The following is an 18,850-nucleotide window of genomic DNA, read 5'->3' as shown; positions in this document are numbered from 1 at the left end:
AATCCACCTCTTCATTTTACAAATAAGGAGTATGCTCCCCCAGAGTAATCAAGCCCAAGCCCACTGGCGACAGCCCCTGTACTTAGTGGTGGCTAAAGAGCAGGTATTTCTAAGGGGTACAGGTAGAGCTTAGGCACATGGGTTAAGATACCCACATACATGCATGCAAGAACCTTCAAGGACTGCAAAGGAATCATGAGAAGACAGGGAGTCAGGCTTGAAAAAGGAAGAGGGGCAGGCCAGAGATGGACCTCCTGTGCATTTCAGCAAAGAGCTCCAAGAAATCCGAAAATCTTAAATTGAACAAAACACAGGTCCACTGAGGTAAAATTGGCAAGGAATACACTAAGTCATGGAATATATTTTACTTAAGTGTTTGTTAGTTTGATTTGTAACTTTCCAATATTTGATATAAGTTATACATGCCTCCTCTTATACTTTTGTCTTAAGCCTCACACCCGATAAGTAGAAACCTTACAGATCTAACTTAGGGAAACTCAAGACTTTGTACTCAGGGAGGAGAGAAAACTAGCAGTAAACTTTTCAAAATGCTATAGCTCCCCTTATCACTCCAACCCATGAGTGCAAACCTCAGCGTGCACAGATGAGATTTGAAATCTGCTCAGTTCACAGGTGCCTCTCAGACTGAACTCCTTACTGCACTGAATGTGATTCTCATGTTAAAAAAATCCATGTTTTCACTCATATGGGCTCCTAATGCAATCAAGTTCCTCCAATCAGTATGCCAATGAAAAAAATCATTCGAATGCATAGAGAACACAAGTTATGCAGAACTTATTGAGAGAGAGCTTATCCATCTTCAGCATTATTTCTTAGGCAGCTCCCTAAGAAATAATTGTGGGTAATTTTTATGATTCCATTATGTGATCTTTATCTTATGAGCAACATCTGGAATGTAATACCCATGTAAGCTGCACTTCCACTGTATAATGGAACTGCTCCTGCTAATCCTCAATTCTATGACTCAAGTGCCATGGTCAGTATATATACTATGTTCTGTCACAGAAGAGAACAGAATACAATTCAGAATAATGTGACAATTCAGTGATGCTTTTCACTGAGTCAAATGGGTAAGACTTGACCTTGAATGCAAATGCAAATCCTTGGCTTCCAAAGGGCCAGGGAAAAGGGTCTAAACAGAATTTGAGATCAGGTCTTAAGATTATTATAACAAAAAGAATAACAGTATCACTTCTGAAAGATATGACTGGACTTATAATCTCACTAAATTTGTTATTTAACATAATGATTTGTTATTTAACATAATAAAATACATAACTGAAATATATGTATTTCATTTCCTTGTCTATAGCTGAAGTTGATCCCTCTGATTTCTTTGTGAAAAATCTAGAGCTATCCTGCTTATATGGCACCCTGGAAAAGTCAGGCCAGGAATTCAAGAACACTGCCCTCCCAGCTTTGCACGATCAAGCCTTCTCCAGAAACCTACAGCTAATGATATGTCAGTATGAACTTGCTTTAACTAAACAGAACCTCTAAAAATGAATCATGAATATAAGAAAGGATTTAAAGCACCAACAGTAAAGAGCCTTGTTACCAAGTGCTATCACCTGCATAGAAGTAAAGTGAGAAACCCTAACCAAAAAAAAGTGTTACACATTATTTTTGGACAAATGTTCCGATTAGATCATGCAGTAGATCGAAAGTAGAGAGCATATTTGTTTAGGAAAGATTAACTTAAATCAGTGGAAAAAAACCATAAATCCTTTTAAGCTGTAAACCAAGGGCATCCAATTACACGAACTGGTGGGTAGTCTGTCTGGGGCCAGCTGCTCTCTGCAGCCTCCTAACAAACGCCATCCCTCTCATTTGGCCTGTGATTTCAAGACTGGCAGAAGGGATGGTGAACCAAAGGCAAATTTTGCTTATTTACATTTGAAACAAATCTTTCCCCATCCTCAATTTCATTTTACTACTCTGCTTTTTAGTTAGAATATATAATTTCAGTTTGAGAGCACATCTAAAAAATTAAGTGTGACACCAAGCTTATTATAAAGTTATTGAACTTACCGGGGAAGGAATGAAGGCTTCATGAAACTTCTTTGGATTGATTCTCAGTACACCCTTTAAAAATGAAAATAAAATCTGTGAAAATCTAACTACATGTATATTTTTATTTTTATATGTTATTCTCCAATAAAAAGTTGAACAATTTGTTCTAGAAAACAAGTTAGATATATGAGACCCATTCATTAAATACATAAAACATGATTTATGTTGACATGCACAACACCAGAACCCATGGAAAACTGAAAACTCAAAGACTGACACTTGCTGAGAACAGGCAAAGGTGAGGAAATCAGCAGAGCGCAGCAAAGAGTGGGAAGGTGGCAATTGTTGGGATTTAGATGCCACCATATGTGCTAGTCTTCGAACTTACACCTTGACCTTAAGAATGAGGTTATCAAAAAAAAAAAAAGAATGAGGTTATCTGGGTTCATACCTCATTACATAATAGTTTTTTTATTCTCCCCACTCTAGGAACTCTATACAATTGCTTGTTTCTGAAACAATTTTCAAAGTGATACAAGTTGATTTCATCCTGGATACTTAGCCTCAAAGAACTGGATGCATATGGTTTTCTGAGGCCCCTCTGTAGAGCTGAATGAGTCAATAATTCAAAATGGTCCATAACCAGCTCTTAATGCAAAAGGGAATGCTGACTCCAAGAAACCAGGCCACCCAGTCAGCCTTCTACTTCATGTTATTCCAGCACCAAATCAGGATCTGCTTATATTTATGCACAGGGGTGCAGGTGGGGCCAATCCTTAATAGCAGTTCAGTGTTTTAGGCCTTTGCAGGAAGCTGTAAGGCTCCCCAGGTTCCAGCTGCATTTGCAGGCCACTGGAGCACACGGATGGAAGCAGTTATTTTCCTAACAGCCAGATTCAATGGATAACTTGAGAAAGTGTTTTAAACAAAATTTCCCACTAAAGTGAATGACTCAAAGAAACATAATTAACAAAATAAGTGAGGACATAAAATTAAGCAGAAAATAATTACGTTCTTTCACTGGTATACCACGTTTAAATTACAAATGTCCATGCCACAATATGCAATGTCATATCAAATAGACTACTACAAATGATCCTTCGGCCCCTAATTATTTATCAAGGACTGGGGTCAAGACCCTGAGTCAGATAATAACAGGGATGAGGGTGATAACTAATCTTGATCCTTGTTGTGAAGAAAAATGTACAAAATGTCAAAGTGAGGATTCAGTTTACTTTCAGCTGGAGGACAAGAAAAGCCTCCAGGAATGGGATCTAATCTGATCCCTGAAGGATGAGCAAAATCTGCAAGTAAATCAGAAGAGAAGGATAGTAGAAGGCACTGTGTTAGTAAAAGTGGGTTAGAGAGCTAACATTTACTCTTCCCCATCATGCTACAAATTCACTTCCGGTGAGAGAGAAGGGCAGGGAAATATGACTGGCAAAGCTCCCCGAGGCCTCCCTTAACGATGCTAAAGCAATTCACTTCTAGGACAGCTGTTTCCTCCTGGGGAAGAGGAAAAATAAAACTTACATTTATCCTAAATATTCATCTACTCAATAATTCCTGGTAACTAGTATGATAGGTGTCCGGTTGAGTGATACAAATACAGTGAAGAGTCACAGACAGTCTCCACCCTCACAGAGCTCACAGGCTCAGCAAGGAAGGAGCCACCAAACAAATCAAAGTCAATTCACTGAAATTACATTTTCTGACTCCAGGCACTTTTTTCTAGCCTGAGCATGTTGTTGTTGTTGTTGTTTTTAATTCCTATTCTTTTATCACCCCTTCCAGTTCAGTGAATGGTTTGCACATGAAGAAATAAAGAAGTGAGAACGCCCCCTGCTTTAAATGTGCCTTTAATTACAGAGCACTCAGAGAGGCCAAGGCTGGGCTCAGAGGGAAGAGACATGTTGCTCAAGGCTGCATCTCAGCTCTATTAAAAGGAAAAGACATTAAAGAGACCTTAAAGATTTTACTCAAAATTCTCTGTCCCAGACTTTCATATGTATAAACATACAGGGAAGGATAGAAGTTGTGTTCCAAAAAAATTTCCCACTAAAGTAAAATTTGTAAATTTGATTGGAGCACAACTCTTAAGAACTGTACCTCAGCAACAGAACCTCTGAGAGTTCCGATAATAATAATAAAGAGAAAGCTCCAACAGGGTCCCACAGCAGACCAGGGTGGTTCCTACAGCCTGCAGAGAAGCTAGCAGCACAGTTTGTCAAGAATGATCTGTCAGAATGAAAGGAAGAGAAAGTGGATGGGAATAGGAAAGACAGTAGAATGAACTGGACATAACTTTCCTATGTTCATATATATATACGCCACCAGTGAAACTCCACATCATGTACAGCCACAAGAATGGGATCCTAATTAGAGTAATTTATACTCCATGTATGTATAATATGTCAAAATACACTCTACTGTCATGTATTTCTAAAAGTAACACCCCCAGAGAAAAGATTTGTCAGCTGCAAAACATATCCAGCACATGCTGTTTAAGAGAGAAGTGTAATACTCTCATTCTCCTGTTTTCCCAACTATCCCTAACCCCATCCAGTCCCCCATCTCTCATCTGCCTCCTAAACTCTCCTCTAGCCCTGGAATTTGACCAATAAGGATCTTGCATCTTTCATCTCTGCTCTGAATGCTCCTGCAGTTCCTGACTGGAAACCTAGTTGTCCCTTGATGTCATTACTTCCCTTGAGTGCTCTCAGGAATCAGGGGAAGACTGTCTTTTCTTTGCTTCCCCGTATGTCTTAAAAATTATTTTTTCCTTCAATTCACTTTGAAAAAACCCCAGGTCCTTTGAAGTTCATATCATTAGCTCCTGCTACATTTCTTCGGTGCTACCATCTTCAAGCTTTCCAGCCACAGCTCCAATTCACTAGTGTGTTGACTGGTAGCTCACTGCCTTTCCTTTCATCCCCACATTTTGGGGACTTTACATCCATAACAATGACTAGGCAACCTAGTCAGTCACTCTAGGTACCTTCTCCATCCATCCCAGCCACACCCCGGCTACTTTCTCGCACATCCACCACCTATATTCTGTCATCACCACTAATTACACTACTTTCAAACACAAGCCAAACATCACATTTTCTGATCACACTCTTCTGTCCTTCCAGCTCAATTACTGTAGAAACCCCACTTCACAATCCTTCAGTTTCACCAAGACCTCCAAGCCATAGTCTGACCACCTTTTCATTAACTATCTTCCCTTTCTTGGCTACCTAATTGACATGGCCTGCCATTATTCTTTACCCTCACAAACCCTAAGCTTTGGGTCCCCTCTTCCTCTTACACTCAACCAGTAAAGCCCTCCCCCAACTGACTCCAACTGTCTTCCTTATCCCTGCCTACCCAAGGAACGGAATGGCATTATAGAAAAATACCACACAACTGGGTTCATTTGTCTAACTTGGCACTCACAAACATGCTTTAACTGACTTATACAATGTTTGAGAACATCTTGAGGAATGTCACACATAAAAAATATGTAATTCAGATTATCTTGAAAAACTATAAGATCCAGCAGCAGCTGTGGACAGCTACCTCCACATGATAGCAACCACCTGAGCTGAGTAACAGATGCTCTTCTGACAATAATAAAAGCAATCTTAAGTACCATCACTTCCATAGGTGTCCTCCAGGCCACATAATGTTTTGACAGCTTTATTTCTGTGAACTTTTTAACCCTTACAACAACCAAGAGGTATAGACTATTATATTCTTTTTTGTGAATGAGAAAACTGAGGCACTGAGAGGGTGAGTCAACTGCCACTGTCGTACTACACTTAAGCCTGGGCAAGCTGGCTACAGAATCCCAGCACTCAACTACTGCAGGGCCCATGTGCTTGCCACCAGGGCCTCTTCACTCACCCATCTGCCCTCCTGCTCCCCACAGGTCAGCACACATACTAACCCTCAATCTTCCTTGTCTTGGTTAATGACCACATCATTCTTGAGCCATCCTGGCTTCCACCCTTTGCCTCACTTTCCACATCTCATCGGTCAGAAGGTCATGTCAGCAATCACTCCCCATCTCCTTATTTCTCTCCCTCCTCACTACCACCACCCTTGTTCAAGTATCCATATGATCTTGCTTCGATGGCTTCCTAAGTGGTTTCCCAGCTTCCACCCTAGTCTATAGCCAGAGAAACATTTTTAAGACATGAAACAGATCATGTTCTTCCTGCTTAATACCCTTCAATGACTTTGCATTGTCCTTTGAATAAAATCCAACTCCTCAGACCCTCCATGACTTGGCTGCTGTCGAACTCTCCAACTATTCCCATGTTGTAATTCCCTCTGTTCACTTATGTTCCAGCAGGCTTCCTTCTTGTTCCTCAAAACACCAACCCTACTTCCACTTGCTGACCTTTCTGCCTACATTCCTCTCCCTAAAGCTTAAAATGCCTGACTCCTTCTCACCCTTCAGATCGCAACACTTCTCACAGAGGACTTCTTTATCCCCCTAAATAAAGTGGCTCCCCCCAATTATTCTCTCTCATCTTTCTTATTTCCCATTTAACAATTAACATAATCTGTAATTTCTTTTGCATTACTTTAGTTTCTTTCTGCCTATCTCCCCTATCTTGCTCACTGGTATACATATGGTGTTTACTAGGTTGTCAAGAAACATTTCTTGTGCTAATTAATGTCTGCAGAGTTGACATTCACTACTGCCCCCGGTATTAATGTTATGAGTGCCACCTCTCCCTTCTGAATGACTGGGCATTCCACTGTAATGTCACCTTTATTCTTCTCATCCTTAATTTACACCAAAGTATTTTCCAGCTGAATTCATGCTTAACAAGGGGTCCTAGAAACTAGCCCATCCTGTCCTCTGTCTTCCTGGACTAGAATTTTTTTTTATTACTTTTATTTTATTTATATATTTTTATGTGGTGCTGGGGATCGAACCCAGTGCCTCACACATGCTAGGCAAGCGCTCTCGAACCCAGTGCCTCCACACATGCTAGGCAAGCACTCTACCACTGAGCTACAGACCCAGCCCCCTGGACTAGGATTTTTTTCAGAGGCCAAATAACAATTCATACCAATATTACTCCAGGTGAAACTCCTCACATGGTGCCTCAGCCAAAGTACCCTCTGGGATCTAAAACAGCCAATTCTACCATCTTCCTCCTTATTTCTCCTTGGTCATCACCCCAAACTGAGGCCTCTTCTAGATTGTCTATCACTCTCATCTCTCCCAACATTTCCTATAACAACCTCCCAATATTGCACCTGTGGAGAACAAAATGACATGTGCTCTTTGATGTGTGAATCTATTAAAAAAAAAAAAAAAAACCTTCAAAACTACATGCACATGATCATGTGTTATTGCTGATTAGTTCCAAACACAGAAGAGAGATTTCTTTGGTCACTGTGGTCTCTTCTTCCCCACATAGGGCAAACCAATGAAATATCAAATTATTAGTCAAGGTATTGAAAATATATTATTTTACTCCTATTTTAAAACCATAAAATCTCTTAGTGAAAGTTTATTTTCTCTGGATTGGGAGAAAGAAAAGGAGGACATGATATACAAAAGTTAACAAATATTTCAAAGTATATCTAATACACTTAATTTTCTCCAACAGCATTAAAATATCCTTTCTTACCTAGTTTTTTACTTTACACAGCCAGACCTACACACGGAAAGTTTATATCCAAAAGCAGATGGACTCTATTTCTCTGCCTATGAAAATCTTATTTACAGTGTTATATATTTCACACGGTGACCTCATATCTGGAACCCATTCCTCTCCCCATCTGCAAAGAACAACTGTTCTCACATGTGGGGGGAGGCTCTGGCTGCAGAGTCTCATGATGTCACAGGCCAGGAGGAATCATTTACTAACTCCTGGGAATGAGAGTTGTTATATTGATCAGATTTTTGTTTTAAGATCAGCGAAAAGTCACTTCAAAAGCAAAAGTTAAAAGACAGCAAAAAGAAATACCATGGAAGAATACTGTTCTTACCCTGTCTCTCTATACGTATAATTCTGCAACCAAAATTCTAAGCTATTTATCTCTCAAATTATAACAACTGAGTTTCCTTCTCACTTTTCTTCAAAAGATAATATCTTGACCTTTAGGCAGATAGTAAATATATATTCAACCTAATTTTTTACTAAGCATCAGCCAAGTGCCAGGCACTGGGCTAACCTTTGGAGTAAGATATGACCCTGCCACCACTTGACCGCAGGTCATTATGGAAAGGTGATAAAAAAGGAGAGGCGGTAATAGTATCTATTATTTAGATGTATCTTCAGCTGCAAACACAAATACAGCAGCTGGGCTTTCAAAATGAGAGAAAATAGAATATGGTCAGTATTTTTAAGTGAACCATGTAGCATGTGGCCATATTTCTGTACTAATCCAAGAATTATAAAACAATCTTAATTCAAAGAATAGCTAACCCTCCCTTCTTCTCTAGCCTTGTTACCTGACACCTGCCTTATATTTCACCCCCAAGGAGACCTAAGCTGCCTTACTACACGTTGTTCCTCAAGTTCATGTTTTCATTAATGCAACTGCATCTCCACATCTCTGTCCCACACCTGCATCACTCATCCAATAGGCCCAAACTATCATCCTCAATACCTACCAAAGACATCACCTCCTAGAACAGACCTCTCCAGAACCCCAGTCCTATTCCCCCCAGTATCTTTCCCATACACCATGGTCACCCTTCTATCTCAGCACCTGCCATTTTATCCTCCAACCGTCAATTCACATGACTGCTTCCCTGTACTGGGCTGCAAGCTCCAAGAACAAAAAAACAGTCTCATCCACAGTCATTTCAAAAGTAACCAAGCAATATGCTCCTAACCTTAACTGTTCCAGGTTCACAGGGAATGATTAATAATGTCTACTCCACCAAAACACTGGGCTAGCTTGTGAACACATTTTGTATAAACTCAAAAGCAATCAACAAATATTGTCTTATTATTTTTCACTGTTTTTTTTCCCAATCTTATCCATTTTTCTCAGACATTCAGCATCTTTGTGCTTCAGGCAAACCAACCTATTCAATGTTTGACATATCCAAACCCTACTTCCCAGTCTGCTTTAGTGTCTCACACTGGTACCTCCACTTGGAAAGCTCTCTTACTTACTCAAAACTTCTCTTCACTTACTCAAACTGCACAGGGCCCAGCTGCCCATGGCCTGCCCATATCCCTTCCAATAAAGCATCCCTAGGCAACAACACTGGAAGTAAGGGCTCCCTCCTCTCAAATCTCAGGGCATTTTGCCTATCATTGTCTTGTGGTGCTTATCACTTCTAAATGCACTTCAGGTCTAAGAAGCAGTAAGCCCTGCACCAATTATATGCTCATCTCAAAGCATGCAGCACAAACAGGAAATAGCTGAATGAACAACAGATTGCTTTGGTTCCACATATTTAGGGAATAGCCTGCCAGTAGTTTTAAGCACCTGGATAAGTGCTCCTCTCTTCAAGCCTTCTGAAACCGCCTCCTTGGACATGTAGGTCTCAAATATGCTCCTTTTCTTCCCTCGCGTGGACTTGTTCTTTGACTTTTTGTCACCTGGCGAAGCACCAAAACCATGGGGACCAACCACAGAGGACACACCTAGAAACATGAGGCAGCAATCAGCTCTCTCCTCAAACATTTCTGTATTTTTAAAACTGGAGATATTATGCTTATTATTATCATCATTCTTATTATTTACAAAGAACAACAAGAGAATGAAATTCTTTGATGATGAATTCAGTCACAAAGAGGAGAAAATGGGTAAGGAAACATGAAAAAAATCATATACAGATGAGACCGGAACTTTAAATAAGCACAACATGCATGGAACAAAATATGAATAATTGGTTAAGTATGCCTTGCTGTTTATAGATACAAACTTTTAAAAATAGGAATTATTAAAAGATGATCACTTTTCTGGAGGAAATTAAACAGCTGTGCACAACATAATAATGAATTAAGACAACAAGAAACCACACCTAATTCTAGAATAAATAACATGGGAGAACAGTTAATAGTTCACCAAAAGAATTAGTCCCCTCATCCTAAGAGCTGCCCTCCACCTCCACACCCACTCCACTCGTATTTCAGGTTTCCTGTTGCCAGGGCAGACTCCATTTCCTTGTGCTACCTCTGGGGGTCCCCAGGGGTCGGAGGTTCAGTCTGTAGTCAGGATGGCTCATTACTGGTTCCAGGGGCTCCTCTTCTCTCCAGATTCAGGGGAGCCACTACTGCTCAGCTTAAAGTTCTTCCTGTCTGAAGCAGCTCAGTTGTCACCAGCTGAAATCAAAGAGATCAATGAGTGGACACCAGTCAACCTGCAGCCTCCTTTGCCCACCCAGAAATTTAGTACTCTGGTATACTTGGATGGCAAAGGCAATATGGTGTCCTCTTGGGTCTTGGTGGCACATTTTCCTGAGCAGTCCATCAAGCACACCATCTGTGCTGAGTACACAAGTCTGCTCCTTTGGAACACTTCAATTAAAAATTTCCACAAATGGCTCAGTGGTAGAGCACTTGCTTAGCACATGTGAAGCACTGAGTTCAATCCTCAGCACCACATAAAAATAAATAAACAAAATAAAGGTATTGTGTCTAACTACAACTAAAAAAACAATATTAGAAAAAAAACTCCACAAATGGGGCAAATGAGGTAGAAAATGAGGAACTCTGCAGTACTAGTCAGGTTATGAAATGCACAAAAATAGGAGAAAATGTAGTTTGAAAGATGATAAAAAGATTCAGAATCTAAAAACTGTAATGGGATAGGTAATAAAAAGGCTCAAGATGTGGCATTTACTAAGTTTAACCTAGTTGAAATATATCTCTTCCAATAAAGAATCCCTAAGCAAAGCTAACTGGACATAAGGGATCCCTGCTCTCCAATCTCAGAGCACTTTACCCATCACTGTCTTATGGTGCTTATCATCTCTAAATACACTTATTTTATTTATTAAATAAGTTAATTCCTTAGAATTCATCCACAAAACCTAATTCATTGCCACAATTTGATACCCAAAATTATGAAGGGAACCCTAGATGGTTCACAAGCTCTCAAAAATGGCAATAATTATAATTAGAAGTCTATTCCCCTATTCATATCTGTCATCACCTCAAACCAGGTGTCTAATCAGAAGCTCAAGCAGCCACATCTAAGGGATATAAGAACAGCTACCTGGGTCAGCAGGCTGGAAGGTGCAGCCTTACGGCTGGTCCCTGGCCTTCCACTAAGATAATGAACACTCCACCACTTCTACTTTCTAGTCTCTGCTAGAAAAGAGATCAAGTCTATATTTACAAACTTCCAAAATCCTGGAAGCAGCATATTTTTCCATGAAATAGATCAAGATGTTACTCTGAAGACTAGCTACCACTTCCTTCAAATTGTCCCTACACACATCCTTCACCAAAATGATATAATTTTTCATTCAGTTAAACTTAATACTAACTCTAAAGAAGAAACAACAAAGATTAACAGACACTTAGTGATAATGAAATGATTGAGAAATAAAGTTACCCAACTTTAAGGACAATGTGAAAGAGATGGCCTTCCAGGCACAGCAAGGGGTCAGACCAAGTGTTAATCCAGAAGGCCTCACTCCCTTGTTAACTCAACAAATTCTTTTGCAAAGCACTGTACTAGGCAGAATGAGGGGTAAAAGGTCATTAGTTTGGTGGTTGGGACTTTCTTCCCATTATTTTCCGTCCTTTTTTCTTATTTTTATTGGTGCTTTATAATTTTATATAGACAGATAGTTAGATAGAGAGTGTGTGAGTGTGTGTGAGATTGTTATATATTTGTATATGCACATGATATAATAATATAATTTGGTCAATTTTATTCCATAGCATTTCCCCTTTCTTGTCCCTCTTCCCTTCCCCTGGCTCCTTTCTCTAAATTACTAGCCTCCCTTCCATGTTCATGAAATCCACCTCACCTTTTTTTTTTTTTTTCTCTTTCTTTCCTCAAGATTTCACATATAAGAAAAAAACAGATAACCCCTAACTTTCTGAGTTTGGCTTATTTCATTTAACATAATGTTCTCAAATTTCATCTATTTTCCTAAAAATGACATAATTTCCATTCTTATTTATGACTGAATAAAACTCCATTGTGTATATATATCACCTTTTTAGAGGACATTAGACTTTTAAAATCATACTGAAATAATAATACAGTACCATATTTTTTAGTATGAACAAATGTACATATGATGGGAGGGAATGGATGTCTCCAGGTCAGGGAATATAAAAAAAAAATGTGGCTCAGCGGTAGAGCGCTCACCTAGCATGGGCGGGTCCTGGGTTCGATCCTCAGCACCACATAAAAATAAAGGCATTGTGTTGTGTCCATCTACACCTAATAAATAAATAAATATATTATTTTTAAAAAAGAATATTTATTTTTTAATTTTAGGTGGATACAATATCTTTATTTTATATTTACATGGTGCTAAGGATCGAACCCAGTGCTACAAGACCTTTAAAGGAGAACTAATACCAATACTCTTCAATTTATTTCAGGAAACAGAAAAAGAGGCAGTAATTCCAAACTCATTCTATGAGGCCAATATCACCCTGATCCCAAAATCAGGCAAAGATACATCAAAGAAAGAAAACTTCAGACCAATATCTCTAATGAACATAGATGCAAAAATTCTCAATAAAATTTTGGCAAATCGAATACAAAAACATATCAAAAAGATTGTGCACCATGATCAAGTGGGATTCATCCTAGGGATGCAAGATTGGTTCAACATACGGAAATTAATAAATGTAATTCATCACATCAATAGACTTAAAGATCAGAACCACATGATCGTCTCAATAGATGCAGAAAAACATTTGACAAAATACACCACCCCTTTATGTTCAAAACACTAGAAAAACTAGGGATAACAGGAACATATCTCAACATTGTAAAGGCTGTCTACACTAAGCCTCAGGCCAACATCATTCTAAACAGAGAAAAATTAAAGGCATTCCCTCTAAAACCTGGAACAAACAAGACAGGGTTGTCCTCTTTCACCACTTCTATTCAACATAGTTCTTGAAACACTGGCCAGAGCAATTAGACAGATGAAAGAAATCAAAAGGATATGTATAGGAAAAGAAGAACTTAAATTAGCACTATTTGCTGATGATATGATTCTATACCTAGAAGACTCAAAAAGCTCCATCAGAAAACTTCTATAACTAGTAAATGAATTCAACAAAGTAGCAGGATATAAAATCAACACCCATAAATCAAAGGCATTTCTTTACATCAGTGACAAAGCCTCTGAGAAGGAAATGAGGAAAACTACCCCATTCACAATAACCTATTTTGTATTTTATTTAGAGACAGGTCTCATTGAGTTGCTTAGCATCTCACTTTTGCTGAGCCTGGCTTTGAATTCTCAATCCTCCTGACTCAAGCCACCCAAGCCACTGGGATTACAGGCATGCAACACCGCACCTGGCTCTTTTGAGCTTTTTAAAGAATAGTTACTTTAACTGAAAAACTGCCATTTTTATTCTCATAGGACATTTTCTCAGGTTTTAGAATTCTATACTGTGGATTATTTTCTCTCAGTGCTTTGAAGTTGTCATTCCATTGTCTTATAGCATTCACTGTTTCTAATGAGATGTCAGTCATTAATCTAATTGTTAATTCTCTCAAAGTACATTGTTTCCTCTCCCCTGGCAGCATTATACATTTTTCTCTTTATCTTTGGTTTTCTGAAGACTTACCACAGTATACAAGTATGAGTTGCTTTTTCTCCCATATGGTGGTACTAGGCTCCTTGAATGTGTTGCTTGATAATTTTCATCAGTTTAGGAAACTTTTCAGTCATTCTCTTTTCAAATATTATTTCTACCCATTATCCCTCATCCCTGTCGGGACTCAATTACACACTTTTGATCTCCTCAATATATTTGTGTCCCTCAATCTCCTCAGTCTTCTCCATCTTTTTTCTCTGAATCTTATCAATTCCCTAATTTTCCTTTCAGCTCTATCTCATCTTCTGTTAAACCATCCATTAACTTCCTATTTCAGTTCATTTCTTTTTTTTTTCAAGTTCTCTTCTGAAAATGTTGAACCTTGTCTTTTATCTCTTTGAACAAGTACAGCTATATTTAAGTCTGAAAACTCCATTTTCAACAGCCCCTATAGATCTCCTATCTTCTGTTGCTTCTACTTGATCATGTTTTGCCTGAATTTTTTAAAATTATGAGATGAATATACTTGCATGATTTCTGAAGTAACAATTTGAGGCCTCATGTAATGTTGTTATCTTCTAGATAGGATTTGCATTTGCTTCTGCAAAGCACCTGAGACAAAGACAATAAATTATAAACATATTTAAAGTGGAGCTACAGTAACTGTAATGTTCTAATCTATCAGATTCAGCCCTGCTTCAAGGTGTGGCCCTTCAGTGTCCTAATTCCAAATCAGAGTCACCAGAACCACACATATCCCACATACGCAGAGCCTGAGTTCTACTCCCTTCCCTTCTAACCCAAGAGGTTATCAAATGCACTGCTCAGTTTTTCAAATGATCTTCCAAAAATCAGCAAATATCCACTAGAGAGAAACAGCTCCCAATACTAGTCTTATTTCCCTAAGCTTTTATTTTCTCCTAGATATTTATCCTCTTATTGCTTCTCAAATACCTTCAAGTAGTTTAGTAGGTGAGAGGGAACTCGCTTTTCTATTTATTGTCTGAAAGAAGATTTATTGCCACTATTTTCTATCCCCTAACCTTGGGGAGAAGTAGCAACCTCACTCTTAACTTTCATTCTCAAATGTATTAACCCAACTTCTTCCAAATAGACTCACTTTTATCCCTGACAAAACTTTTCCATAACTTTCCTCTCTTTCCTTCCTGTATCATATTTACAACCTAAAATCCTCAATTCTGTGTAAACCTATCTACTCTAAAACTTTACTAACACACCTATTGTTCTCTCCATAGTTGCCCTTCCAGCAATGTACAACCACCGGGTGTGGTGACGCACGCCTATAATCCCAGTGGCTTGGGAGGCTGAGGCAGGAGGATCAAGAGTTCAAAGCCAGCCTCAGCAAAAGCGAGGCACTAAGCAACTCAGACCCATCTCTAAATAAAGTACAAAATAAGGCTGGGGATGTGGCTCAACAGCTAAGTGACCTTGAATTCAATCCCTAGAACACCCCCCACAAAAAAAAAAAAAAAAAACACACTAAGAGCCTGGCTTTGCTCCCCTTCTGCCCACTTTAAGCCACCAGCTACCACTCCATTGCTCTCATTCCCCTCCCTGAGAAAGTTTTAAAATGTGGTCTAGACTCGCCACCTCTATTTCCTCTATTACATCCTCTTTACTCTCCTTTGGAATATAACTTTTGCATTCATCTCTACAACAAAATTACATTTTTGGTATTGCTAGTGAAGAAGAGCCTCATTACTAAAAACTGGCATGCTCAGACTACAAACTTCTCCCTTTTGTTCTCCAGTATACCTCAGTCTTCTGGCTCTTCTAACTTTCTCTTAAATTCTCAGATTTCCTGCTGATTCCTCTTCTTTCACGGGTTTACCTCTTAGGTTTCTACCATTTGCAAGGTCTATTCTTAAGACTCATTTCACTTCTCTGCTAAATAGTTAAATCTTCACCTCTAGCCCTGTTCTCCAAAGGTTCTCTTTAACTTTCTAACTTCCTGCTGAGTAATACTGGCCAGCAATTTGAATGAAACATGTTTCTAATTCAATTTATGATTCTCCTCAAACTATACTGTCCACCTATGTACTGTATCCAGATTAATGACATCATTATCATCCTTAGATAGCAAACAGTAGTCATCTTAACCTCTTTCCTCCATTAATAATCTATGGCCAAATTCTGTCTATTCTCTTTTCAGAATATTCCTAAACAGATTCCTTCCTTTACAACTTGATTAGCACTGTCAGAATTCAGCTTGTTGCAACAGTACAGCATAGAGATAACAAAAGTTTTTTAACAGGTCTCTCAGCCATTAATCTCATCTTCAACCCATGTTTCACCTAAAACATAGAAGATATTTAAGAATTGCCTTTCAAAAAACGCTTCAAATTACTGCAACTATGTAATCTAACGTACATTTTTATTCTCATCTTTCATTAAAACTTTTTTCAATATTGTACTAGGTAAATTCCTGATGAAAACCTTAGGCTGGGAGAGCCCATGCTTGGCTTCAAAGCCTTAAAAATTGAGTTATGAATATAAACTTTGGCAAAAACAACAGAAACAACTACCTGTAGGTTCTAAAGAGTAAACAAATGAAAGACAGACTTTTGGGAGACGAAAACTGGAGAAGTGACTGATACTAGGATGAGTGAGTTTCTAGCGTTTGTGTTTTTGTTTTAGGAAGGGAGAGGAGTACATGTTTTGCCCCAATACTGACTCCCATCACACAAGTGATACAGGGCAGGCAGCTAAAACATCCATAGAAATTCCAAGGTTGCCTGGCCAGAAGAAGGGGAAACAGCCTGATCAACCACAGATGGCTGCCAGTGGCAATCGAGAACAGGAGAATGCTGAAGAAAAGAATGCTCTAATTTCTATGAACATTGTACAAATCTCAGACTGACCCTTAACTCTTTTGGTGTATAAGACAGACTCAGTGCAGCATCATAATGGTTTAAAATTATAACTGAGAGTTCAGCCTTCTTTTATAGAGGATTAAACTTACAGTCTGGACTTAAAAGAGGGTCTCAAACCAATGGCTAGTAAAATAAAAAACATCAGGGACCGGAGTTGTGGCTCAGTGGTAGAGCACTTCCTAGCATGCATGAGGCACTGGGTTCGATCCCTGGCACCGAATTGAAAAAACAAAACGAAACAAAGAAAAACTAACAAAATAAAGGTTTTGTATCAAAAAAAAAAAAGAATCAAGATTCCTCAAAAGAATCTAATAGAATTCGAAGTCTACACAGGAGACTGACTTGAGTCCAGAAGTTTGAAGTCAGCTTAGGCAACACAGCAAAGCCCTCCAAAAAGTAAAATAATAATAAAATAAAATAAGACAGATACAATCCAAAAATCATTTGACATACAAAAAAGAACCCTGAAAATGTAACCCATTATAAAGGGAAAAATCAACACATCCCAACCTTCCCAATCTCAAAATGACTGCCATTAGAATTATCAGAGAAACACTTTAAATCAGCTATGGTAACTATGCTCCCTGAGGTGAAAGACAAGAAACTTGAAATGACTGAAAAGAAATCTCAAAGAAATAAAAATTTACTTTAAAATGAGAATTTTGAAGCTAATAAATTTCAGATAATTTAATTTATCTGAAATTAAAGAGGCAGTGGGTAAGCTGGGGTTATAGCTCAGTGGTAAAGCATTTACCTAACATGTGAGGCACTGGGTTCAATTCTCAGTATCACATATAAATAAATAAAAAATAAAGATCCATTGACAGTTATAAAACAGAGTGAGAGAGAAATCTTTATAGCTAAGTAGAAATAAAAAAATAAAATGTCAGTGAGCCTGAAAGTTACCAACGGAAACTATTCAACCTGAAAAACAGAGAAAAAGGATTGAACAAAAAGATGGACTGAGCATTATGGACCTGTAGGACAATATGAAAAGGTCAAACACAAAGATAACTGGAGTTCCAAACATAAGAAGTATATACATCGCCCAAAATTAATAAAATAATAACTGAAAACATCCCAGATTTGGTTAAATTCATAGACATACAGATTCAAGAAGCTGAGTGAAACCAAAAAAGGAAAACTTCAAAGAAAACTATCTAGAAACTTCATAATCAAACTACTGAAAACCAAACATACAACGAAAATCTAAAGCAGCCAAAGGAAAATGACATCCTCCATAAAGAGAAAACTGGATTCTATATCCAACAAAAATATCCTTTAGGAACAATGGCAAACCAGAAACATCTTCAAATAAAAAAGAAAATCTACCAGAAATGACTATAAGAAACACCAAAAGGAGCTCTTTAAACTAAATGGAAACACAACAGGAGCAAAAAGTGGGTCTTCAGGAATGAATATTAAGCATTTGGTATTATGTAATGCATATAAATTATACCTCAATAAAATAGCTAAAGATTTCAAGGAAAATTTTCTGTCAACCACAGATGGCTGCCAGTGGCAATCGAGAACAGGAGAATGCTGAAGAAAAGAATGTTCTAATATCTATGAACAGTAAAATTGACAATCACATAGAGAGGTGGAATAAAGACATTTTTAGAAGTGCAGACCTCAAAAAAATTTCATGTGTTCTTTCGTAGATAGCTACTAATGTATACGCTTTGCCAAGATAATACAGTGAACTAAGAAAGAGGATGATGTGGATATAATAAGGAACACCAAGACAAAGAAGTGTAAGGAATTTTTCCAAGATAACAGAGAAAGGAAACTCCAGGATAGCGAATGTGCATCAAGCATAGAGGGCAACCTCTAGATGGAGGACAGCAGTTTAGATTGCAAATTATCAAGAGTGAATGTCATCAACAGGATCCCCTGCACAGAACTGCCATAGAAACAGACACACAGACAAATGGAACAGAATGAAGAGCCCCAAAATAAATATATTTATGATAAACTGATCCTCAAGAAAGATGCCAAGAGCACACAATAGGAAGAGCACAGGCTCTTCAATAAATGCTGCTGGACTATGAACTGAAATTCTGCTGTCATATATAACAAATTAGAATAAATAAATAAATTTTAAAAAATAAAAATAAAAAATAAATGCTGCTGGGAAAACTGGATATGCACATGCAAAAGTATGAAATTAAGACCATATACAAAAATCACCTCGAAATAAAT

General features: G+C 38.2%; 1 protein-coding gene across 8 annotated transcripts in view; it reads right to left on the bottom strand.

Moving 5' to 3' along the window:
• Positions 1-18,850, bottom strand: part of Dis3l2 (DIS3 like 3'-5' exoribonuclease 2) — a 335,522-nt gene that overhangs the window by 280,750 nt on the left and 35,922 nt on the right. For 4 of the 8 annotated variants that reach the window (XR_009226292.1, XM_046439665.2, XM_046439667.2 and 1 more), the window contains 3 exons: positions 10,183-10,331; positions 9,493-9,650; positions 2,053-2,106 (listed from right to left, as the gene is read on the bottom strand). Coding sequence is in view for 7 of the 8 variants with exons in the window: in XM_046439665.2 (XP_046295621.1) it covers positions 2,053-2,106; positions 9,493-9,650; positions 10,183-10,234 (264 nt within the window). In the remaining variant the exon portion in view is untranslated. Of the gene's footprint in view, positions 1-2,052; positions 2,107-9,492; positions 9,651-10,182; positions 10,332-12,336; positions 12,412-14,280; positions 14,367-18,850 lie in introns of all 8 variants that reach the window. The other 4 variants (XM_046439664.2, XM_046439663.2, XM_046439662.2 and 1 more) reach the window with 2 other exon arrangements.

The sequence above is a fragment of the Marmota monax genome, unplaced genomic scaffold (genome assembly GCF_021218885.2).
Source record: "Marmota monax isolate L192 unplaced genomic scaffold, Marmota_monax_Labrador192_F-V1.1 WCK01_AAM20220418_F8-fsc00041, whole genome shotgun sequence".
Taxonomy (NCBI): domain Eukaryota; kingdom Metazoa; phylum Chordata; class Mammalia; order Rodentia; family Sciuridae; genus Marmota; species Marmota monax.
This window is presented reverse-complemented; position numbering and strand designations above follow the sequence as displayed.